The following is a 27,560-nucleotide window of genomic DNA, read 5'->3' on the forward strand; positions in this document are numbered from 1 at the left end:
GAACATTGCAGAGTCTCTGCTATGAAGTGAGCCCTCAATACGACTTAACAATGTACAGTAATAAAATTTTGGAGAAAGAGGCATAAACTATGAAAAAATTAAAAGAGAATACTGTAATTGTAAAGAATCTAATAATCAGAAGTACTAATGATTACAAGCTTACACACTTTAAACAAGTTAAAGAATAATGTTTTTTGTATTGGTTTTGGTATTTTGTTTGAGGCGGAAAATTTAAACACTAGAATGTCACCATGATTTGCATTGTTGAAGGTAAAAATGATTTTGCGGCTTCTCTTAGAAAACAGAGATTGAGAATATAATAAAAGAAAATAGAAAGAATTATAATTTAATAACTATTTTGTTATTCAATAAGATGATTATCTGTTCCATAATAAAACCTTTTCATTTTTATAGATAAGAAACTGTGGTGGGCAGACCACAACTTAGCTCAGCTGGGAACCTGCAGCAAAAGAGATGGGAGAAACCCCACCGTGCTGAGAAATAAGACTTCTGGGGTGGTTCATATGAAAGTGTACGATGAAGCGGCACAGCAAGGTGCGTCTTACCGAAATGAGCTTGTGCTGCCTTTTGAATATATAATGTTCTCTGTTTTTCATGTTATTTTATCAATGTAACAATTGATGCTTCCTATTTTTTCTTCTAACATAAAAGAGGGGTGGAATGCAAATTCTGCTTAATACCGTTGAAGAAATTACTTTCATATAAGGCCTGTAATGAGCTTTCAAAACATTAGCAGAGATGCCCAGGGATTCATAATGTTGTCAGGTCTTCGAAGCGGGTCTTACTCAGTCCTTGATTTTAAAATATGAGGGTAAGGTTAAAAAAAATCCCAGCAAAATATATGAAATGTATAATTAAGCCCAGAAACCAAATGAATGAGTCGGCTTCACATGGACTATGTCCACATAAGGATTCCATATCCAAAAGCACAGCTTTATTGGCTCTAAACAGTTTGCTTTTTTGTTGTTGCTTGTCCAAATGGTGTGAGGGTAACGGAGTGAGAGAACTAGCAGATGGTTCACATAGGTGGACTTGTCGTGCCAGGACAGCCCCACACCTGCTAGTCCTTTCTTAGTTTTTGCTTCATGATCCATGACATTAGCAGAACTCCCTTCAGAGAGAAAAAAATATATATATAGTGAGAATCGTTATCTTCATATATCTTCAGTCTTAAGAAATAATTTCAAGAAAACGTACTTTGTATCTAAGGTAGGTGGACATGCAGGCCAAAGCAGAGAAGAGGAGAGGGAAGAACAGGGAACCAAGAGGATCACCAATTCAGTACTCACTTGACACCACTAAGTGGGCAGGATTTGTTGGCGATACCAATGGAGAGCCAGGCCTGCACATGGAGAGACAAATGAAGACCAGATTCATGATTGCTTTCCCTGAACAGAGAGCATGGGCCAAATTTGGGCATGATATCATTTTTTTTTTTACAGGAACAGCAGGAATCATGTTTCTTTTTCATAAACTAAAATAAATAAAACATTTTTGAGAGAAAGCAATTGCTGTAAAAAAACACCTGAAGTGATTACTGCATTTGTTCTTTTCATGGTTGAGAAGACACCAATACCCAAACTCTTCAGCACATTTGGTGCCTGACATTTATTTGGGCCATTGTCTATAATAATGAGCAGCAATGCTTTCACTAGCAATTTCACAATGGAACATTTTCTGTAGCGAAATAAACAACTTCACTGGCATTCAAGTCATGGAGAATAAATTATTAATTGGAGAAAAAAACATAAACACTGGTACTCAATAAAATACCATGATACTTGTGTGGGTTTTAATATGATAAATAAATATAAAACCTTATTGTCCCATGATAAACTTCAATTCATGGTTGATACTTGATATTATATATGAAAACACACATTAGAAAATACAAGAGACAGAAAAATATATTTCTATGCAGGGTTTTAAAAATCTACATTCACTTTTTCTAAATGTGAGCAAGTACATGTTTTGTTTGAATTTGTAAATTAACATTTTCTATCTAATTTTTCTAGATATGGTATCAATAAGGTTTCTAGGAGAAAAAATTTAGTGTAATATTCTTGGCTCATTTTGTTCATGATAACATGATTCCTCTTGTCTTCCAAGGATTTGATACAGATGGGTATTCTATGCCTGTGAAAGTGTTACCAAACTTACAAAATCCTCTAGGAATTAGAAAATTAATGGTATAATATGAGTAATCTTAAAGGCAGTGAAAATAGTATTTTTAAAGAATAATATGCTGATAAAAGCATCTGTATTAAAGACAATCCCATTAACAGAATTACAGCAGGTAGCTTAAAAGCTTCATTAGTTTGAAATATGAACAATTTAGGACTCCTTAAGACGTTAACATTACTGCCACTTTGAATTTCAAAATACAATTAGCTACTTCACTTATCATTTTTGACATAGATCACTGGAGTGCTAAGACTTCTCGGTAGTGAAGTGGACTTTCTAGCTCCACTAGAGAATTACAGCATGAGGTTTGAACATCAGCTTCATTACAAAATATTAAGCCAAGCTAGTATTTCATACTTGCTAGATAATTACTACCTAAGTTGTCACTTTTAAAAATTACTCTAATATTTTTCCTGTAACAAATCCCTATTTAATAGGCAAAGATACATATTGTTAATAATGACTAATTTCCTTTTCTTTTTTATTTTTCTCTTCTTTACTATCAATTTTCCCTTAGAGAATAAACAAATTATACATGAAGTGTATATTGTTGTACAATATAGTTGTTCACTTAGATTAATTTTATTATTTATAAAAATAAATGCTAGTATAATGTAGTATATATTGCTATTACTCCAACTGTGTTAAAAAATGCACCACCCAAACTGCTTTTATTTTTTTACATATTTTATATTATCAAGGTTCTATAACCCCTTATTTTCTATTTTCCCATAAATTTATTTTCTTCCTTAATATATTTTTGTTTACTTCAAGTCCCTTATTTTTTCTTCTCTCCATTTGGTGTTTCTTCAAATTTTATAATTAAACATTACTTGTTTGTCAATCACTCCCCATTTTTTCAGTTTTTTGTGAAAGTTGAAATAAATCTGTATCCAAATGCATATCCCTCCCAGTGGCCTTGTGTTAAAATACTATACACTCACATGCTTTCTATAAAATGAAATTTGTGTATTGTCAGTATATCATTATTATAAATGTATAAATATTATTAAAATAATCAGAGATCTGAAACTTTACCTTAGTGTTATGTCAACTTAGGAAAAAGATGAGTAAGTCCATTAATCTTAGTTTATATAAAGACTAAAGGCCCTATGCACGAAATTCATGCAAGAGGCTTGGCCCTTGCAGCCCTGCCTTCATCCAGAAGGTTGTCCAGAGAGTCATTCTGCTATTCCACCTAATTAGCACATTAGCTCTTTATTATATAGGATAAAGGTAATCATTTTGAAAGTTCCAGCCAACACAAATCCTAGAATAAGGACCTGCATAAGATGGAATTCAGCATTGACTGAACTGGCTGCTATAGAAAATGAGCAGAGAATATGGTATCTCCTGATGAGAAATCTCCCAAACTGAGGGTATTCTATACTTCAAAAATTACAGAACTCATGACAGGTTTGATTGACAATTAAGTCCCATCAGACTGTCTTTACTTCAGGAGAGCAGAAATAATGAATTGCATTGGTATTATGAATTATCCATAGAGCAATATTGATATATAGCTTTCACCATGCTTTGTAATTCTCACTGGATTTACTTCATATCAGAGCTTGAATATCCAGTAAGTGACAGTGCATGTCTTAGAATAATAAAATTGTTGTAAAAATTGAATATTTAATAAACTTACTAGGTAACATTGTAAATTACTTAACTTCACTCTATCAGCTTTAACTAACACACTGAATCTAGTAAATGCAGTGGAACATTTTCATAGAATGCCTGTCTGTGATTACCTGACTAATATTTGTCTTTGCCACTACATACAAATAGGAGAATTAATATACCAGTTAATTAGATGACTATTAGAGAGTGTGCTTTAAACACATTTTGGGAGAATTATGTTTCTAGGAATGGCAAAATTTATTCTCTTGCTTTCAAAAAATTAATCAAATTTATATATACCTCATTTCTTTCAATGGCATAATCATTGAGTTGAGTTAATAATATAATTTAACAGCTATTTATTTGAGACATTTGGTTAAAGTATTCTTGAAAAGGAAATACCTGTAGAGTTTTAAATAAAATTTAGAAGTAAATAAAGATTTTATGGTGTATGTGATCTTAAAATATTACAAAGGTCTATGACAGTATTCATGGCAAATCAGTTTTCTTTTACTCTTTTGTAACTATAAATCTTCTCATATATCTCTCTTAAATATTTAATGATTTTATTTATTTTTATTGAGATACAATAGAGGCATACCAGATATGTTTAAGGTGTACAATATGTTAATGGGGTACATTTGTATATTGCAATATGGTTACCACTGTATCTTTAGCTAACATCTATCATGTCACATAATTACCTTTTTGTCTGTGTGTGTCTGTATGTGTGTGTGGTGGGAACAATGAATATCTGGTCTTAGCCACACTGAATTGTATTCCAAGTTAAATTAATGCTATAAATTTATTATATTATTATTATCTATAACCAGTATACCATATTCTAAATCTCCATTTATCTTTTTGGAAGGGCAGTGTTCAAATTATTTAGTTTGAAATTATTCTATAGAAAACAACTGCATTTAGAAATCAATAATAGCAAAGTATTTTTTCAAATGATATTATTATTATTTTAATTTTGTTACTTTCCTTTGTTTTCCATCAATGTAGGCAGCAATTCCTGCCAGCTAAATAATGGTGGATGCTCTCAGCTTTGTTTACCAACCTCGGAAACTACAAGGACTTGCATGTGTACGGTGGGATATTATCTCCAAAAGAACCGCATGTCATGTCAAGGTATAAGGTTCTGAAAAATCTTAGTTCTGATGTATTTACGCATCCATGCAGATATTAGACAACCATAACGAGATAAAAATTAGAAAACAATAATATTAGTTTTTTATTAGGATAGTGGTGCCCTAATAAGTACCATATGTAGAATTTCAAATGCATCTATCAATACAATATTTTCTGTATTTCTGTTCTTGTGAAACTTTCTAAGTTTTCACTTATTTCCTGGAAATATAGTTTATTATCACACCTTTAACCAAATCCAGTCAAAGCCACCTGAAACTTGAAAATAGGTAAAAAACAGTGGTTGGTTTGCTACAGTTACAATCTAATTGGGATGTAGTTTATTTGAAAGTAAAAAAAAAAAAAAAAAAAAAAGTTTATATTTACTTTCTTTCAACTATTTATGAGAAAGTTCAGAGACCATGTAAATTCTCATCTTTGCTTAACTGTAGGAGAATGCTTCAGGAGAACAGGGAGTTAATAAATAAATCTTTCTGCTTTTTATTTCATAGACTCTACTTCTACTATCCCAGAGAGCTTTGCCTCTAGAATAATCTTTTTATCCAGTGATTATAACAATTTTATTTAAAAGTTTTTCAAATTTTATGAGAAACATGTATGTTAATACCAGCATATACTTCATTTTAAATCCTATATTCTTGTGATTGTGTGCAAGCACTGCTCTCAGTAACTTAACACATTAATTCACAGAATCCTCATAATAACTTTGTGAAGTAGGTTTTTTGTTCCCTTTTTAGAGATGAGGAAAATGAATCAAAGAAAATTAACCAACTTGTCCAAGTCACACAACTATGCCATAATGAAGACATATCTAAACTTAGGAATTTTTGTTTTAGTAAGAAAATCTGCATATATTAACATTTTCTGGCATGTTAGAAAAATGCATAAACTTCATCATGAGGACTTCTGGTAATCACCTTACTAGTACATATGTGTGCTTATTTTAGGACATACTTCTGGTACTGATAAAAATCTTAGCAAACACTGAGCACTTGGTGTGCTTCTGCTTTTAAAGATATTTAAGAAGTCTATTAGAAAGGAAACTGATACAGTTATCTATAATCAAGACATTATCATACATATGTAAGGAGATGCTCGGCTTTTGAGAAGAGGGTGAATTTTGGTTGTAAGGCCAAGTATGCTTCCAAGTATTATCTGCTTTAGTGTTTATGGTTCCCACATGAGCAGCATCTTCCCTACCTTTTAGCAATTCTCATTCTCAGGCCCTTGGGCTGGAGTCCTGGGATTGCCCATATATATATATATATATATATATATATATATATAAATTTTTTTTTAAATTGATTTTTCACAGAGAGGAAGGGAGAAGGATAGATAGTTAGAAACATTGATGAGAGAGAGAATCATTGACCAGCTGCCTCTTGCACATCCCCTACTGGGGATGTGCCCACAATCAATGTACATACCCTTGACCGGAATTGAACCTGGGACCTTTCAGTCTGCAGGCTGAAGGTCTATCCACTGAGCCAAACCGGTTTTGGCTATGATTGGCTTTTAACAGTTCCTCCAGGAGATGCTGGCATTTCCTCAAGTTCTAGAACAACTCATCCAACTATCTTTTAACTTGTCAAAAATGTAGCATACAATGGAAAAAGGGAAGGTGGATTAATACGTTATTTTATGAAAGAAATGCGGATTATTAAAACTAGATGGAAGTGTTCTCTTCCCAGAAGCACCCCCTCGCCTGTCCCCTCCCACCCCTTTTCCCCCCACAGGCACACATCTCCTAACCCCTAAGAGACCCCAGGAGGCTTACAACCAGAGCAGCAATGGACATTGGCGGCTCATCCCAGGCAACCCCCCAGACCCTCTCCCTAAGGCCCCCTTTTCTAGGAGTTCTTAGTGAGGCAGAGTAGCCCAGCCTAGGCTCATTTCCCCAGCCCCTCCTTGTTTCACTGTCCCCAGCTTTAATAAACATCCTCTAAAATTAAAAACAAAAACAAACCAGTGCTAATGAATGATTTTGATGTTAACTACTCATTTTGGACTTTTTTCTTGCTTCCAATTAGGTATAGAGTCATTTCTTATGTACTCTGTCCATGAAGGAATCAGAGGAATACCTCTGGAACCAAGTGACAAAATGGATGCATTGATGCCTATTTCTGGAACCGCTTTTGCTGTGGGAATAGATTTTCATGCAGGTAGATAGCTTTTTATTCATAATTTATATATAATGTTTCCACTGGCTGTATTAAACACGATGGAAATATAATTAGTCCATCTATACTCTGATAATCAAAATGAGGAATAAGACAGCAAATTAGAGATGCATTTTTAAGCCAAATACATATTGTTCTAAATATGTTTTGCCTGGAAAAAAAAAAGTGTAATTCTAAAGTTTAGAATTTGATTTGCAAATGAATTAAAACATCATGATTGGCATTTGATTGCTTCATTTTTATTTCTTTTTCCCCCCAAATAAGACTATATATATATATATATAAAACATTTTTATTTTTTACATACTTAAAACATAATATTATTAAAATATTTTTAGGATGTGATTGCCTTATATTATAATAGAGGTGGTAGCAAATGAAATCCAAATAATGAAAACAATTAAAAATTCTAAGCCATTTTAAATTACCGTATTTTTCGGACCATAAGACGCACCGGACCATAAGACGCACCAGTTTTTAGAGAAGGGAAATGAAGAAAAAAAGATTCTGAAACAAATAGTGTCCTAAAATATTTTATGTGCATTAAAACCCAACATCACAGTTATAAACACATGTAATCAACCCTGTAAAGTAAACAGCAGCATTTAGAACCATTTTAGAGCCTGGCAAGCACACAGAGACCACACAGAGCCGGGCAAGTAAAAAAACTTTTTTTTAAAAGTATATGTGTAGGCTATATTTGGACCATAAGACGCAGGGACTTCCCCCCCCCCCCCCACTTCTGGGGGGGAAAAAGTGTGTCTTATGGTCCGAAAAATACGGTACTTTTTAGTTTAGTATGTATCATTTTGAAGTCAGATTTTACATTATTTTCTTGTTTTAACAAACAGTAGAAGAAAGCAAATTTTGCTGTGGCTAATAAAAATAATGTTTGGGAATTGATGGTAGAAACTTTTAAATTTGTTGAAATAAGCAAGTGTTTTGATGCTAATTGCTAAATTCAGATATTATAAGCATTTGGATATGCTTTTCTCATAATATTCAAATTTATTCTACAAATGAGGATTTAAACTTATAAAAACAAATGTCTTCATCTCTCACCCAACAAAATCCTATGCTTTCTGAGTTGATGTCTTAGTGTTAAAGTACATGCATGTTTCATATTTTTTTAAAGTTTTAATTATATCTAGTATTAGAAACAAATAGTTATTTGATTTAGAACCTTAAAAAAATCCTTAAGCATTAGCATGCGGGCTCCTAGTAGTAAGCTTATTTTCTCCCAGTTCCAATAATCATTTGTTAATGAAATTATTGCTACAAATTAATGAATTACTAGGAAACTTTACAAATGGTTCAAAGATGACTTCTCTTAAATAAATTGCTTTGTACCAAATGTTTGGAATCAAATAGAGATGAACATTCTACAATACTTTTAAAAAAGGGTTCCCCCCCAGAAAAAAAATATGGACAGACTTAGCTTATTTTATTGAATGCTATGTTATTTTTGCCAAAATCACGGTGTGATTTTTGATCAAACAAAGCTGTTTAATTAAACCTCATTAATCATGAAAGTCTCACTACCCTGCATGCATAATCTAATTTGCCTTTTATTTACATGCATCTTATTTTTAGAATATTGTTACATAGGATTTAGTAAGCACATAACTGAGAAAATTTGAACTTCTTGAAAAGATTTATGTAGATATACATAATGTTTTTACTAAATTCACATCATCCCTTGTTTTAGCTGGTAACACTTATTTGTTTTAAAGAATCTGTAATGATTTTTGAAAGTATTGGATACATTTCTGTGAGGTACAAATATCAAAATAAGTCTTTTGGTCTAACTGTCCTGATTAGATCCTTAGTAAATTTCTTATTTCTTAAAGGGTACTCTGATTATTTGTATAAGTTGATCTCACTCTTCAAGGTTTTATGTTGATCCGGAATGGCAAAGTTTCATATAATGTGCTATGATACAGAATCATTTTATTTGCATTAAATAAGTTCTCTCCCTTTTTCTAAATTCGCAATAACTACTAATGTCATGATAAATTATTTTAATTTAAGGTAGGTTTTCTTCTTTACATTTAAATTTACTAGGGTAAAATTAGTTAATCCCATTACATGTTTCAGGTATACACTAGTATAATACAACATCTGTATATTGCATTGTGTGCTCACCACCAAAAGCCCGGTCTCCTTCCATCAGCATATATATGGCCCCCTTTATTTCCTTCATCCTCTCCTTACCTCCCTTTTCCTCTGGTAAACACCATACTATTTTTCTATGTCAATGACTTTGTTGCTTTTTTAGTTCATTTGTTGCTTTCTGTTTTATATCCCACATGGTTCTTGTCCTTTTCTATTGAACTTATTTAACTTAGCATGATACTCTCAAGATCTATCCATGTTTTCACAAATCATAATATTTCATTATTTTTTTTTATGGCTGAGTAATATTTCATTGTGTATATGTACCACATCTTAATTATCCAGTCATCCATTGAAGGACACTTAGGTTGCTTCCATATCTTGGCTATTGTGAGTAATGCTGCATTAAACATAGGGGTACATATATATCTTTATGAATAAATGTTTCCAAATGCTTTGGGTAGGTACCACGAACAGGGATTGCTGGACTATATGACAGCTATATTCTTAATTTTTTAAGGAACCTCTGCACTGTTTTACATAGAGGCTGTACCAATTTACATTTCCATCAGCAGTGTATAAGGATTCCCTTTCCTTCATGTCCTCTCCAACACTTGTTATTTTTGTCTTATTGATATTAGCCATTCTGATAGGTGTGAGGGTATATCTTATTGTCATTTTGATTTGCTTTTCTCTGATGATAAGTGAAGCTGAGCATCTTTTCATTTGCCTGTTGGCTATCTGTATGTCTTCCCAATGAATTATTTTTTTTAAAGAAACAGAAAATAATCCTCAAATTTGTATGGATAGCCAAAGCAATCCTGGGGGAGGAAAAAGAACAATGCTGGAAGTGTTACACTTCCCTTACTTCGAATTATACTACAAAGTTACAATAATAAAAACAGGAAGATATTGGCAGAAACATAGATGCATATACCAATGGAACAGAATTGAGAGATTAGAAATAAACCCACCCTTTTATAGGCAACTATTTTTTTTACAAAGAAGTAAACAAACAAACAAGCAAACAAACATACAATGGAGAAAGGAAAGCCTCTTCAACAAATGGTGTCAATGTAGTTTTTCATCAGAAATATTACCATTTATTATTTAAGACTTCCATGTTCATTTTGTGTCCACCATATTTTAAAATTTCATTTCTAGATAAAAATTATTTTTAAAAACTCTGTTCTAAATATAAAGTTATATAAGCATATAAAATTACAATAGTCATATAAAATTAGAATAATCAAGAAAAAGTAAGTTAGTAAATTTCCCTAGTGAAGTTAACTTAATAATGCTAATGAATAGTCTGTAGAGCAGATAATTAAGGAATGATTACACAAAATAACCTGCTTTTGAAGTCATTAAATATAAACCTAAGAAGCTAGCAGACTGTGTGCTTAGACAGTGAACCAACTAGATAATGATGATAATGATGATGATGATGATGATGGAGATATCAAGTTTTCAACAACTTTACATACATTTGTGCTTTCATCTCCCTTACAGTCTAATCCTTTACTAATTGCGTTTCATGAAAATATATTACAATCAAAATAACTATCAGCAACTTGATTTATAACTTATTATAGACAATATCCAAGCTCTGCAACTTTGTAGAGTGAAGTTGCTTCAGGGAGGGAGGAAGAAAAATATCGATAACTGGATTGCTCCTGAGAGAGATGGAGAAAACAAAATTTAATATGTAAACCTCAATTTTATTATTTTTAACCAAGGGCTTTATGGTTTACCTGATTATACGTTCTCTCTTTATTTTGCAGACATCTTATTTCCTTTTTTTTCTTTAATGACATTTATCTCAGGGATGTAATCTCTACCTGTGATTAATCAAATATAATGATGACAAATTGAAAGGGCACAGTTGGCCCTTATTCTAATCATAATGAGGACATGGTGAGAAAGAGGATCACTCATTAAATATAACTATCATAATTTATGTAATACTATTTCATTACCACATTTTCCAAGGAAAGATAAATATATTGTTGAAACCTGTACATTTCAGGAGGACAAACAAACCTGAACCTTGCTGGGTTTTGGTCCTAATGAATTAAAGTATTCTGCCGAAAAGGATTTCACACACCAGATGAAGCAATTCTACCTTAGATACTATCCACAGCAAAAAGAAGACCCTGTGGCTAGGTTTAAAATGTTCAAAGCATTCTGATAACTTCCTTGGAAAAGTGTGATTACACTGAAAAACATACTGAACTTTCAAAACCCGTGCCTGCTTGCTGATAGTCTTCCTGATGAATTATTACTGTGTTTGATGCTTTAAACCACATGTGTCAAACACAAGGCCCGCAGGCCAAATTCGTCCCGCCAGGCCTTGCAATGTGGCCCGCATCGCGCTGTCATCACTGCACTCCGCTGCGTTCCATCACAATGACAGTTTATGACTGTTCAGTAAACCATTCGGCCTGCGATTTTGGCCCCTTCTCTGATTGAGTTCGACACCCCTACTTTAAACAATATCCTTTCCTGAGGAGCAAAGCCTTAACACAAAGCCCATTGCTCTGGTTAGTAATGTGACCTTCAATAAGTAATGCTTTATTCAGTTCACTCACTCCCACCTTGGGGGTATTTATGACTTTTCATAATAATTATATAATAGAATATGACTTGAATAGAGAAACTTCTCCTTAGAGAATGTTATTTATCTATTATTTTCAAGCTTATATTATTTTCCATCTTTTATCTCTATTGTTCAAGTATGAGTTAACCAATTCTGTAACAAATATTGATTACTATCTGCTACCTTTAGGATATAACAGCTCAATTGCTGTGGAGGATAAAGGTAAACAAAGAATGTTTCTGTGGTAATGCATTAAGTGGGTGATCTTATAGAGATTTTTTAAATTGCATCCAAAGATCTTTATTTGAATGTCATTTTTTGGCACACACTATGGGGAAATATTCTAATGCCTTTTACACCATTATATAGTGATCTAGCTATTAAGAAATGGAAACATTGAAGTAACATGTCATTATATATCTGTTAAAACCCATGGAATGTACATCACGGAGAGTAAACTCTAATGTAAACTATAGATCCTAATCTAAACCTATGGATATGTCGATATAGGCTCATCACTTATAGCAAATATACTGGTCTGATGTGAGGTATTGATAGTAGAGGAAGCTATGCGTGCTGGAGAGGAAAGGGTATATGGGAACTCTGCTCAGTTTCACTGTGAGTCTAAAACTACTCTACAAAAAAATAACATCTATTAAAATAATCACTGAAGGCTATGTCACAAATTATCTTTGCCATATTGTCACAGTTCAATGTCAGCTATTTACATGAAAGACTCTCTTTGTAATAGTCCCATAACCTTTACATGTAGCTTTGAATGTTAGACCTAGAAGGCACATTTGATAACATCAAATAGCATTCCTTCATGTTACAGATAAGGAAACTGGAACCCAAAAAGATCAAGGGATTGTACAAAAATGGAGTATCCTACTTCTAATTCGCTACACTATGCCATCTTACATTTGTAAGCAATGAAACAAATTTTACTTAGGCCATTCCTCTGATCTGATGAAATGACATTGCATTTCTTCAAATTTTGGCTGGTAGAATATCATGTTTTATTTTGATTTATATACTGAATCCTGTAGCCTTAAAAACCCATTTAATAATTGAAGGAAGTGCCACTCAAGTCAGAGTCTCTTTTTTCTATGCCTGGAAGCTTAAAAAACAGCTATTTGTAAAAATTTTTCTATAAATCCCTTTGTTATCAACCAAGGCCATAGAAAAATTATAGAATTATTTTTTTATGTCAATAACAGTAATATCTTAAGAAATATACGATTCCTTTGGGATATTTCTTCAATCTTACAAAAAACATTCCTTTGGTTACAAAGTGCATTTCAAGGGCTGATTCAATTTCTTCTTGTTCTTGGGACAGGGAACCAGTCCTTGGTGGTAGCATTCAATCTGTATAATCATGTGATTATACAGATGTTAGCACATACAGATTGTTCACTATATTTCAGATCATGTGAACAATCTGTATGTGATTATAGATGGTCATATCCAGTAAATCTTTGAAGATCTGAAGTATTAACTACCACTAGAAAAAACAACAACTTTTAAAACATTTTTTGGGGAAACAAATATTACAAATATACATAGAATAAGCATTATAGTTTAAGCAACTTATTGGAAATATCTCACAAATATTTTTGGATAATTCCTGTACCCCAAACCTAAAAAATAAAATAAGGCAAAAAATGACGAATGTTCTCTTAGACATCTGGATTCTCCAATAGGTAACTCGAAACCAAAAGCCCCAGAAAATTCATATTGATGGCCTTTTAAGATTAAAATCTTGGTCAACGTATTTGGGATATATATTATTTTCTCTGTTGAGACAATCAGTTAAGCAAGTCTCATGAAACATCTTTCTCAAGAAGTAAGCTCTTGTCGTGAAATTGAAAAGTCTCAGCACCAGCTTTAGACTAATTTATGTGGGACACATCCAGGTTGTATTTATGTCTCTTTATTTTCCCCTTTCCTGAGTCACTCTATGCTGCTATATTTTTTAGCTGCCCAATAGTCTCTTTAGCAAAGCTACATTCACAATCTGATACTCTATCTCTACTCTTTTCTTTATCAAAACTCCATTATCAGGAACCCTAATCTCAAAATATTAATTATACTACTTCACAGTAAGTTATTAGTAGTTGCTAAGAAATTGGCAAGTTATTTTACTAAGTATGTTTGAGCAAAGTCCAGTACATTGATTCAACATGATAAATCCAACTAAAGCATCACTAAAGATATCTGAAGAACATATTTTATGCATAATTTAACCTTTTGGGTATTTTTCAAATTACATTGTACTCTATGTCTTAGACAATAGATTGGCACCTGTTTGTTTCCAAAAACTTAACCCTGAGTATCCTGACATATTAAGTGATAATGAAGAGGTCTTCTTTGCCTTAGGTACTTTGATGGTCTTAGTATTAAATGAAACTTTAACGTTGGAAAAGTGTATTTTCTCCATTTTAAGAAAACCAAGAATCTATTAGTCCATTTTTTTTTTCTGTTTGAAAAGCTTTGTTTAATAAAATAGCTATGATTCACCTTCTAAGATTGGTGGTCATTAGTTTTTAATCAAGCAGAAAATTTTCTATCTAATAGAGAAAAAAAAAGAGTTATTTAATTGATTTTTGGACTGGTCATTATTTCTTTTTATCTTTGTCCTTATTCTTATTCAGATGTAGTAAGTAGTAAGTAATAAGTAGATCCTTTTGGGGACTCAGAAAGTGGACTAATTATTTCTAAGAATTCTTTAGAATATTTAGAACAGGATTGGAGTAGAAAGCCTAGAAATGGGACTAATTATCTTCAAGTGAGTTAAGAAAACAAGGTTTGGAAGAGGAAGAAATTAAAATGACATCATCAAAATACACTTTTAATGACATCATCAAAATACACTTTGAGAGAGAGAGAGAGAGAGAGAGAGAGAGAGAGAGAGAGAGAGAGAGAGAGAGAGACTGACTGATCTGCTGCCTTCTGTCTGACTCGTACTGAGGATCAACCAGGACATGTCCCTGACTAGGAATCAAACTGGCGACCTTTAATGCATGGGATGGAGCTCAATGAACTGAGCCACAAAAGAATCTCTTGAGGAAGATTACATTATTTTAACAATGGGAGAAAAAAAAACTGGGTTTGGAATGAGATACATATGCCAAAAAGAGTTGGTTAGCTTTAGGATGCCCAAATTAAATTCTGTATTCAGAAATTACATTTGGGTTATTGAGATTGACATAAGTCATGAATTGAACAAATCAGTAGCAGAGTAATCAACAAGAGACCCTTAATAATTTCATAATGAATTATTTAATAATATTATATTTATTATTGGGGAAAATATATAGGCAATATGAGGTCTCAGGGTTTTGAAGAATGGTGATTTAAGTATATGATTATGCTGGCTAAGCTTAGGTGCAGAAGTTAATAGTACAGTTTCATCTGAAAGGAGAATGAGAGAGATGATCATTATCATCATCAGTGAAAGAAGGAAGAGAATGAGGAGAAAAAAATCATTTATTCCACTGTTTATATTAGTTATTTATTATTGTATAATGAAACTATCAAGATTTAACCATTTTAAGCAACAAATACATATTATCTTATACCTTCTATGGGTCAGCTTACATGTGTCATAAGGCTGCAATCAAGGTATTGGCCATACTAACAGTTTCATCAGAAGGCTCAATAGCGGGGGATCCATTTTCAACTGTTGTTCAGATTCAGTTTCCTGTGGGCTATTCAACAGGGGGTCATAGCTCCTCACTGGCTATTGACCTCAGTTTCTTGTCATGTGAGTCTCTCCATAATATAGTTCACCATATGACTGTCAGCTTCTCTTAGAGCTAATGAGCAATAGAGTTGGAGCACAGACACAAACCAGAAGCCAGACCTTTGTATCGCAATCCAGAAGTGACATGCCATGACTTTTGGCATATTCTGTTTATTAGAAGCTAGGTCTAGCCAGTTCTCAAAGGGAAGTAATTAGAGTCTGATCTAAATATCAGGTAGTAGGAATCATTAGTGGCCATGAGGCTCTTTATCACAATATTATTGATGTTTTGTCCATATTATCCTTATATATAACTTTGTAAGAGGCAAACCTTGATGATTCATTTGGGTAACCAATGATGTTCCTGTATGGAGAACTTCTGTATTCTGGCTTAAACCAAGTGAGAATGAATAATTGTGAAACACTAGGATCATGGTCTTGCTCTCATTTTGCCTCCAATAAATAGTAAGCCTTGAATACCTACAGAAATCCTCTGAGCAGAAAAAAAAAAAAAAAAAGGTGATGCTTAAATTATCTGCCTAATGCTTTGAAGATGGAATGGGACAAAGCCAGAATTTTAATTTATAAGTACTCCTCAAACCCTAGTTGTATTTATGCCACCATGATAGAGTAAGACCAAAGTGAAGAGAGATTTCAAGAATGAAAAAATGTCTGCCACAATAACACAAAATATGTTATACAAGGCGAAAGCTCAGAGATATCTAACCACTGAGTGTGGGGTTTACAAAGCCAGGCTTCAGAGGAGTGATAGTTAAGAATCCTAAGACAAAGTACCAATGTAGTAGATTTTTGGCAGTGGTTCTTAATTGGGGATGATTGTGTACCCCAGATTATATTTGTCGATTTCTAGAAACATTTCTGATTGTTATGATTGAAAGGGTGCTACCAACATGTAATGAGTAGATGCTAAGCAATGCACATAACAGTTTCCCACAAGAAGGAATTATCCATCCCCAAATACTAATAGTGCCGAGATTGAGAAACCAACAGCAGGGCAAGTCTAACATGCGTTTTCATTGATTTTGAAGTGTACCCCCGGTTTAGCAGCACTAATCTCAGTAATAGCAGACCCAATGTCTTTGTCATTAAGCTACTTTCTGTTAACTTGTTCATCTCATTCATTAGTACCTAGCTTTTCATGTCATGAATTTACCAAATTTGATTTTGCCCATCCATCCAGAAAAATCTTCCAGCAAAAGCCAGCAACTCCATCTCCCCAGCATTTAGAATTTTGCCAGTATCTGAAAGAAGTCTTCATGTAATACTAATGCTAAATCTTCTATTGACAGCTCTCTGACACCAAATGTCTTTAAGGAAAGCTCTTTAAAGAAATTGCTTGTACTTATCTAGAATTGCCTAGGGGATACAAAAATGTGTAAACACCAGCAGAATTATCTGTAGTTGTTTTCTTTTTCATCACCAATGCAGTCTGACTGTTGACTAATGTTAACTCTGCTTAGAATGAGTTCTAGTATTGCATCAAGTGTCCCTGTTCCAGTTTTGTGGCCAGAAAGAGAGCCCCAAAGTATTTAGCATCAATTGGCAGTTACCTATGTCCACTGTGGTCATAGAGAGCTCACAAGTACTTAGCATCAATTGGCAGTTACCTATGTCCAAGAGCACTTAGCAGATCTTCTAAGGACAGCATGCTCTCTTCCATCATTTGCTATTAGCAAAACATTTTGTTGGAGAATTCATGTAGAATTATGTTTAAATACAAAACAGAACTTATTTATTTAGTCTAAAATTTTGTTTTATTTATTATTAAATTTCACTGAGGCTTACATGAGAGGAGGTAGATGTAAATTAAGTAGAAAAAAAAACTCGGAAGCAGAAATGGTACTTGTTAGTGTATTAAATATTAAAAGAGATTACTTTAGGGTTGTGACTCTCTGGTTCTGGAGTGTTTTAAAGAGTTAAACAAACAACCTCTTTAAATAAGGAATTTTCTGGGTCCCTTCCAGGTTTTTTTTTTTTTTTTTTTTTAACTATTCAACTTCCAATGTGAACAGCTTAAACAGTAACAACCTACGGGGGGAGGGGGTGGTGGTGGTTATTTTTAAGTTAATACTAAGTTGGAAAGTTATTATTGATAATTTGAGATATTTATTTTTAGCACATGCATATACAGCTAGAAATTTCCCTCTAAGAATTACTTGATCTTACCTCATAAGTTTTGCCATATTGAGTCTTTATTTTTCATTCATTTCAAATTTCTAAGTTTCATTGTAATCTTTTTGTTGTTGACTCAATAATTATTTAGGAGAATGAGGCATTATTTCCCCATATTTGTAATTTTGTTGTTGTTTATTACTGGCTTGTCATTCAACTCCATTGTAATCAGAGAAAATAAATTTATAGGATTTTAATCCTTTTTGAGTTTGATCTTCTGTTTACTATCAAATCCATATGTCAGAGTTCACTAAATGCTTGCTGACTACTTTAATGTTTTGACAGTTCATTCTGATATAAATTGCTCCTCACTGATACAGTTCAGTTTTGTGCAGGAATAGTTTCTGAGACCAGTCTTTTTTGAGGTTTTGTAGGATTTCAAGAAGGTTCTTCTTTGATTTACATTTCATGTTTTTGTCTGGTCAGCTAGTTGGCCTACTGTTTAGCTTGTGGCTAAAGCCTCCTCTTAATAGCTTTCAACCAAAATCTCTATTGTTTTAGATAACACTTGGACTTGAACTCCTCCACACTTTGTTTAAAACAGTTACTTTGCAGAGAGTTTTTGAATGTTCTGTTCTTCAGGTCTCTTTCTCCCCCTGGATCACATCTCAGTCACTGAAACTGGTAATAGACACAGTGTTGCCTCTGGCTTATCTTTCTTGTTTTGGAGCTTTTGCCCTAAAGGAGAACCTTCCATTTTTGAAGGGGTGGCTGGTGGTGGGTACAGGAGGTGGGAAGGGGAGGAGAGCTGAATGAGGTGGGGAGCCCCTGGTCACTCTGCAGGTGTTTAGCCCCTGCAACTCGGACAAAGAGAATATGAGAAAGACTAGTGTCCTGTCTTTCCTGGTGAGAGCCAAGGAGAAAGAGAACCTCATCCTCCTTTCCACTCCTGCCCATCAAGCTCAATTGGGAAGATGAAGGAACTGTTTTTTTCCCCCCCAAGATTTGGTAGATTTTCTTAGTATTCAGTTATTTATTTACCATACACCCTTAGGTAAATTTTGAGATAATTTGATTTTTTTAAATATATAATTTTTACCAGTTACATTTGGTTCATTGGGGATCAGGTCCACTATGCTTCTCATGCCAGCATTTGGGAAGCAGACGTCTTGCTATTTCCTATTTGAGTCTGTATGAATCATTGGCACTGTTTGAACTCTGTCTGAACAAGCATTTTCATATAATTTATGCAAGAAATAGGAGAAAATAATGGGTAAACCTTAATTTAAATAATAAAAAATTTAGAGAGATGACTAATATTGTCTTTATGAAGTGGTATAGGGTTTTGAAGTTTAATTTACTACAGACATTAAATGTGTTCATGGAGATTCTATAATTGGTTATTACAGCTATAAAATTATAATACACTTAGCTGTAAATTACATAATTTGGCTATACTTTTAAATATTTATCTAAAATTGAAAAAAATGTGTCTATGGCTACACTATTCTAAAATCACAGTGAGGAAATGATTTAATATATACAACATTCTAGAAAAACTATGACAACAATAAAATGATCAGTAATTGTCAATAGTGCATGGAAAGCGATGGATAAATAGGTTGAGCACAAAAGATTTTCAGGATAAGGGAAGTACCCTGTGTGATACATAATGGTTGATACATGTCATTATTCATTTGTCAAATCCATGGAATATACAACACTAAGAGTGAAGCCTAATGTAAACTCTGGACTTTGGGTTATGATGATGTATCAATGTAGGTTCCTTGATTGAAACAAATGTACCACTCTGGTGTGAGATTTTGACAGTAGGGAGGTCTATTAAAAAGCAATATTTGATACACTTATACAATTATTCTGGAACAAATTACACACACACACACACACACACACACACACACTGTTCATTAGAGAATAAATGTTGAAACATAGCTCTTTAATTATTTATTTAAAATGATTAGACTTAGTACAGTTCTGTCCATTCACTGGTTGTTTAGTATTTTTACATAATATGTTTTTCTATTAAGATTATTCTGTAACAATACATTCTTTCTGCTTCTGTTGCTACTACCGTGTTTCGCCGAAAATAAGACATCCTCTGAAAATAAGACCTACTTACAGGTTTCCTTCTGAGTGAAATATAAGGCATCCCCCTGAAAATAAGACCCCCCTAGGCTAAACATGAGAGATTTGGTCCACTGATTCTGAAAGAAATGGAGTCACAAGAAATTCCCCAGGAAATTCAGGAATTGGATTGTTATGATGATGTTCCAGAAGATGATGACATGATTGTCATTGAATAAATGAGTAAATTCTTGATACTGTAGGATTCACAGTTTGTCTGGTTTGTGTTGACAACTACCGTACTACCATACTGTATACAGGTAATAAATTTCCTTTATTTTCATTTAACAATAAATGTTTACTGTATTCTTCTTCATGGAAAAATAAGACATCCCCTGAAAATAAGACCTAGCGCATCTTTGGGAGCAAACATTAATATAAGACACTGTCTTATTTTCGGGGAAACAGGTTTATGTCTTTTATATGGGCATTAGTTTATTCTGTTGCAATTAGTAATGGTTTTCTGAGACTCCAATGGTGGTGTATAATAGCTTTTCTCATAGAAAGACTCCAGAGAGGACAATAAATCTGAGGGACACAAGAAAGAGCAACAGGGTTTAAAAATCTTTCTCCTAGTAGAGAATCTCTCTTTCTTGGCAAATGTGGAATATCAAAGTTTGATTTTATTAATGAAAATGCTCTATCCTTAAACTGGAATATACATCTCTCAGGAGTGCGGCAAGTATTTGAAAGGAAACTTGAAACTATGAGCTTCTTGGCATCAGTTGTACTTGAAGATTTTCTGGGAGGAAATACTTTTTAAATATTATTTTTATATTTTTATATCAATTCAGATAACATGGAATGAAATTTAAAGATAAAATTATACTTCAAAAAACAATGATGGCTGAGGCCGGTTTGGCTCAATGGATAGAGCGTCGGCTTGGGGACTGAAAGGTCCTGGGTTCGATTCCGGTCAAGGGCATGTATCTTGGTTGCGGGCACATCCCCAGTAGGGGGTGTGCAAGAGGCAGCTGATCGATGACTCTCTCTCATCGATGTTTCTAACTCTCTATCTCTCTCCCTTCCTCTCTGTAAAAATCAATAAAATATATTAAAAAAAAAACAAAAACAAACAAACAAACAAAAAAAACAATGATGGAAAATTTGAGAACCATAATCATGTTTATCATCAAAAGGATTTTGAACACAAATTTCTTCAACTTTGAAAAACAATTTTCATTTATGTTCATCCAGACCACTTCCGTTCCCATATATTTTACGGAGATCTCAACTGAACATAATCACCTTCTAAAAATATTAGATTTTTACATTCAGGTCACAGATAGGTGTCAGAAATGTTTCCAGTTTACTGGGAAAATATGCCCCATCCCAAAGAGATATTTCAAGGTACCCAAACACTACTTATTTAGGGCCATTTAGATATTAAAGTGTCTTTGCATATTTACAGTCACACTTTGGGGAGATTGAGAAATTCAGCATGGACATTTCTCTTGTGTTTGTGTCATTTTCCTTTTGTGTGAAATAATAGAAGCACATAAAGTGAAGAATTTAAAGGCAGGCTCACATCACAATACCAATAATTTATGAGGTTGAGACTGACAAACTATGTGCCCTCGCAAGCTTCAGCCTTTGTGGATTTAAGTTTTCCAACTGATAAAATGCAGATAACTCTGTTAGAAGACAGAAAACAGCTGCCTGGTGTCCATGCTTTGTTCAATAAGCTTCCCTATACTGGAAAGCCACCTATTTACAGAAAGCCATCATAACATATTTTGCCTAGATAAATGTGGTTTATGAATATTTAATAAGAATATCAGGATAACTCATTATGTATTAAAACAGGTATAAAACTTGAAATCAGAATGGAGAGGTTGACTTTTTATATATTTGTTTATACTTGGATTCCTTCCATTTGACCTTGGCAGATTCTCCATGTTTCATTGTCCTCACCCTAACTGATATATGGAGTCTGCTGGAGTTCAAGCAGGTTAATTTTTGTCTTTTAAGACAATTTGCCACTGGTGATATTGATCTTCTCCATTAGTCAGTTACTATCAGATGGATCATCAAGACCAAAGATGGACATGCAAAACAGTATTACATTACTATGACTCAAAATTTTATATGAATTGATAATGTACTAAAATAGATATATTTTACATTACAAACTCATTTTAATCTTAGCAATAGTAATGCTTTTTCAGCTCTTGACATCACAACTGCTGTTTGAAATGTAAGTGGGCCATGCTAATCATTATGTTGTGAAAGAGAAAGACTAAATAGCAGGGAATAATCAACCTGAGGGTTGCATTTGTAATCACACATAATCCTTAATCTTGAAAAATGTGGTCATTTGCTGCCTTAGAGACTTTATAACAAGCATGTCAAACTCAAATGCTAACACAGTCCAAATAAACGAGGCATACAACTGTGGGCCGTGAGTTTGACATGCCTGCTTTATACATTTCTAGAGTTCCTTGTTTCCTGAAGTTCTTTTCTATCCCAAAGTGTCACCATGTGTTGTAGCTGTCTCAGATCACTTCCAAACTATTCCATTAACCATTTAATTAAAGACTTAGAGACTTTCTGAGATAAGAGAGACTTTAGAGATTATCTAACACAACATGACCATTTTTCATATAAGATAAAGGAGATTGTTAAAAAAAAAAAAAAAAAAAAAAAAAAAAAAAAAAAAAAAAAAAAAAAGGCCAACGTGAAGGCAGATGTCACAGAAACAGGGAAGTGCCTGAGAAACTCTAACTGGGCCAGCCCCAGCTGAGTTTTCTCAGACTGGTGAGAGAGTGGGCTTCCACAGGGGCACTCTTCTAGCTTCCTGCCCACCTGAGCTGATGTCAAGCAAAGTATAGACCACTGTTTGCATTCAAAGCATTTTGGGTTGGTTTTGGTCACTATGTTTGAGATGGTTGTTTATAGACTTAGGAATTGGCAGGGAGGCCAAGAATGCTGATGTGACTTGCTCAAAGATGCACAACTGAGACAGGACCGGTTATAGATTACAATGGTGTTTTGATTCGGCATTTAATGCTTTTTCTAATCCACCACATGTTTGCTTTTATTCCCTAACACATTGGGATGCTGCCTTATTTTGTTTAATTTTGTATGAGGCTATTTGAAAGTAAATAGCAGTTCTTTGATTTTTTTCCCTTATTGCTACCATAGATTCATGTTTCTATGAACACAGCTTTACCTTGAAAGTAAAGACCAAAATACTTCCCTTTAATTATATAGCATAAAATGACTTCATTTTTTTCTGTGGAGGGCACAACCCTAACAGGCTCTAACAAATAATCAGAAACACACAGCCTGTCCTCAAGTGCATTTGGTGAGAAAATAAATGCTCAAATTCAGGGAGAAAACAAACACCTGGCTCTCTTGTGTGCATTTGTGAATTCAGAACAATCACAACAAAATACAGAATTAATTACAAGTTAACCTTGTGGAGCATAACTTGCATTGTTTCCAGATCATTATCAATGCTCTGAGCATTGAAATTTTTCAACTGTGATTCAAGCTAAATTGGTTTTAATAATTTCATCCTAGGTGACTAACATAATAAAAGAATTAGAGAAACAACCTGGAAAAATTATAGTTTGATCAAGTATTAGATAAAATAAGTTATTTATTTATTAGATAAATAAGCTTTTTAGCTAAAATTTTGACTTAGAAATGGTTGATTTTTTTAAAATTAGCTTTTTTTATTTTTAGGGAAAGCAATCAACTGATTGCTGTTTTTGCTAACTATAAAATAGGTTGGGAAAATGGAACTTATATGTGGAGGAATTGAAGGAGTGCAGAAGAGTCTCTCCTATTTACAAATTTCCTTAATCCTTAAAACAAAATAAAAAGAGTAAAACACCATTATCTGCAGAAGGCCCACTCAATTGTTTATTTGTTTATTTATTAAATGTAAGATGAATATCATATTAACACAAGGCTTCCCACAGATATCATGCAACCTCACAGCAATCTTATGAGATAAGCTTTATTCTTATTTTAAGGATTTGTAACCCAGGTGCAGAGAGGTTTAATACCTCCTTCAAAGTCACATATCTGATACACTGTAGTGCCAGAATAGATATCCAGATCTCTCCTGCATCTCGTATTTATTTCTTTTTCCACCCTATCACATTCTCTCAGCTAAACAGTGAAACTTATTTAATCCCATCATTCTTTTATATCCAATGAAAAGGTATAAATTAAATGTATGGTCACTGTGAGCAAATGAGACTCAGGCAGATGTTTCTTATGAAAGATAGAAAAATGACTCGTGTGAGGGTTTGGGGGACAGGACTGTGAGGCATCTGGATTCAAAAAGAAGATACTTTATGAAATGGAGCCAATCTGATAAAGGTAAAAAATGAGAAAGGGAGAACAGGAGAATGAACTCTCAAAGTGGGATGCATTTAAAAAACAAGAAACTATAACTTAACCTGACCAGTGTGGCTCAGTTGGTTGGAGATTGTCCTGTGCACTGGAAGGTCACAGGTTCAAAGCCTAGTCTGGTCACATACCTAGGTTGTAATTTTGATCCCCTGATTGAGATGCATGTGGGAGGCAACCAATCGATAATCATTTTATCTCTCTCTCACATCAACCTCTCTTTCTCTTTCTCCCCCCTTCCTCCCTTTCTAAAATATCAATAAAATAAAAACAATAACAACCAAAAATGTCTTATCCTTTTTTTTTTTTTAACTTGTTCTAGGGATAATTATATTTTTAAGAAAATAAATACATTTTTGTTGTTAATTGGACAGAGGAAAGCCATTGTATAATGATTTTCAAATTATTAAAAAGTTGCTTGTTCAAATTACCGTAGATAGGTTATTTTTACTATGTGTGGCCACAGTGCTCCAGGGTCCTTCCCACTAGGGTCTAGCTACTTCAGTCAGTGGGTTCTGGATCTGAAAATTAGGTCAGGTCTGAGATCTGAGCAGGGAAAAATGCCTTCTTCTTGGGAATCCCACCCACTGGCTCCTGCTCCTCCTTCACTGTGCTTGGGGCTTGTAAATAGTAAGCAGCATCTTTGTTGGCTGCCAGTTTATTTTTGGCCTTAGGAGCACCAGGCTATGGTAACCTTCCCAATACTCATGCAGGTTAAGCCTCCTGGCCTGTACCTTCAATCTTACCGGTATGGAAATCACAGCCTCTTGGTTTCTGGTAGTCAAGCATAACGGACTTCCTTTTTGAAACTGGAGGAAGATAGGGAGAAAACATCATATCCATGGATATTACTAAGCTGAGCTCTGTTTTGGCCCCTTATAGTATCATCTAGGTTTGACAGGCACAACCAGACTACATTCTTGGTGGTTAGGCTATCTCTCTCACCATATAAAAGACTTATGACTTACAGGTGAACCAGGCTGAGGAAGAGAGGTGGGAATTGAGAAAAGAAAGAAAGACGGGAGAGCATGATCAGGAGGGTTGAGAGCCATTGACCAACTGCAGTGACTTTATTAACTGTGTAATGCCTTTTATACACAAACACTTGAATAGGAGGGCTGTCAAGAGGAATGTATTCTTTGTTCCTCTTAATGTCTAAGTGAGAGATAAAGCAGAAGAGCAAATTCTCGGTCCAGCAAATCTCAGTAAAGAGTTACAGAGTTCTTGGTAAGCCATGAAAGGTTGCTCTCATTCTACAAAGGTTGCTCTCATTCTATTGATAACCGCCATCCAATCAAGTCTGGGAAAACTGTGTGGGTATGGGACTGAGCCTTGCTAGTCCCTTCGGGTGCAAGGACAATGTCAGCCTTTACCCGGTCTCCAACAAATTCCAACCTGGGGGTATGGTTCCCCACACCACTAAGCAATTCTCTGACACCAGCCAGGTTTTCTACAGTTTAGCTCAACTCTGACACTATCTACCTGGAAAGGAGAGTGAGACTGGAAGCTCCAACTTTCTAATCACATGGCTGGTTCTTCTGCCAACCAGCCTCATCCTTCAGTGCTTTTCTAGAAGTCGCCTCATTCAGATAACAACAGGCACCTTTATGCTCTAGTTGCTAAGGAAATTCCAAGGGCTTGGGGACCTCTGTGCCAGAAACAGGGACAAAAGCAAATATATTATTTGCATTATAAATCACAGTATCATACCACTCTATTCCCATCAGTTTTGGCAAATGGTTAGTCTTCTGAAGCCAACCATGGAGCACAATCCTTTAGTAGATTTTGTTTATTTGCATAATGTATATCTGCATACCAACTTCCTTCTCTTATCTTCTTTATTACTTCTACCATCTGCTAGAGCACATCAGGTGTTTCTATACAGAGCACGGCATATTTTCCGCATGCCTTTAAGAGCTACCCTCACGGAGATTTTGCTCCACACACTGAGTCCTTGCCAGACTGTTACATCCCAAATGGCACAAAAATGCTCCCAAGTAAAAAGGACCCTTACTTATCCAGTCTTATATTCCAGCTCCTCTTGATTAAGCACCTTGAAATTTTATTCCCAGGAGGTACTTCCCAACTCTTGCTGGGATGCTGGTTGTTCTTTCAGCTCTCTTGGTACGTAATGTCTTTCCACCCTTGTGAGACCCGGCAATTCCCCAGCTGAATTACATTAGGCTTTAAAAAAATTCCATTAGCATTTATTTTATGCTGAATTCACTCCCGGGCCATATGTTTTTGTTTCTTCAGTTTCTTTTGGGATATCTTTTCCTTCTGTACAACCTCCTCTTCTGCTCAGGAGTAATCTGCTCATCTTCAGTAAAGATCATCTCAACGTGGCAGGGATAGGTCAAGCCAACCATGAGATCTGTCAATTCTGTGGTATCTTGGGAGCTTTGTTAACTTGGATGTGCTCAAAGACCTGACCTAAACCCTGAATTTAGCATTACTCTCTGAATTTTTAAGCGTGTGCAGCAAAAAATTAGCATCTTTTTTAGGCCACTGACCCTGTGACCAGCCCCACCTTTGGCCTGGGCACATCTACCAACTCCACTATCAAAACAACCATTTTCAGAAGACATCTCAAGTTGCTTTTGGAAAGACCTATATTGCCTTTAAGCATATTTACCAGCCTAGTGGCCAGAAGAGGAAGTGGGTATATTTCCTGAGGGGGGTACCTGTTTCTACAACATCTTTCAGCACAAGGGAGGTGCCAGCCTTTACCAGGGAGAAGTCCAAGGGCATATGTTTCAGGAACCAACACTCTTAGGAATATCTACCCAAATATCCTCATTTTTTATCTTACGATCAAGGTCTTAACAAGCTGGTCTCTGATTTTAGAATGGCAGACTTGCCTTTGCTGAATATTTAAACATCTCTGGAGCTCTGAAATCTAAGTATTGGATCTTCTGTTTGCTGCTCAACTGTGTCTGCTTCTCTACTGCATCTTTAAAATCTCCCCAAACCGACTTACACATTTAGTCTGAACTGCTTGTTAATAGCTCTCAGTTCTTTGTTGTTTCTCTGCAGTGCATCATGATAATGTGACAGTTACCAGTCAACTGTTTGTAGTGATTTTTTTTCTTCCACATTTTTCAAATGCATGAATCATGCAAGGGCATTCTTTCTTCCAAAGGTGTTTTCCCAGATCATTTTACATGATATCTTTAGCATTTGAATATTACATTCCAAGACTTGTCCATGCCTCACATATTATATTCTCTTTGCCTATTGTGTAAAGAGTGAGCCAGAACGAGGGCCCAGTCTTACCACTTATTTTCGTTGGATT

At 34.4% G+C, this 27,560-nt stretch overlaps 1 protein-coding gene across 1 annotated transcript in view; it reads left to right on the top strand.

The window, feature by feature from the left end:
• The window catches only part of LRP1B (LDL receptor related protein 1B), a 1,573,107-nt gene that overhangs the window by 1,134,609 nt on the left and 410,938 nt on the right, over positions 1-27,560 (top strand). The window contains exons 33-35 of the mRNA XM_036421500.2: positions 415-555; positions 4,840-4,965; positions 7,014-7,145. Coding sequence (XP_036277393.2) covers positions 415-555; positions 4,840-4,965; positions 7,014-7,145 — 399 coding nt within the window. The remainder of the gene's footprint in view (positions 1-414; positions 556-4,839; positions 4,966-7,013; positions 7,146-27,560) is intronic.

Source organism: Pipistrellus kuhlii, unplaced genomic scaffold (assembly GCF_014108245.1).
Source record: "Pipistrellus kuhlii isolate mPipKuh1 unplaced genomic scaffold, mPipKuh1.p scaffold_m20_p_7, whole genome shotgun sequence".
NCBI lineage: Eukaryota > Metazoa > Chordata > Mammalia > Chiroptera > Vespertilionidae > Pipistrellus > Pipistrellus kuhlii.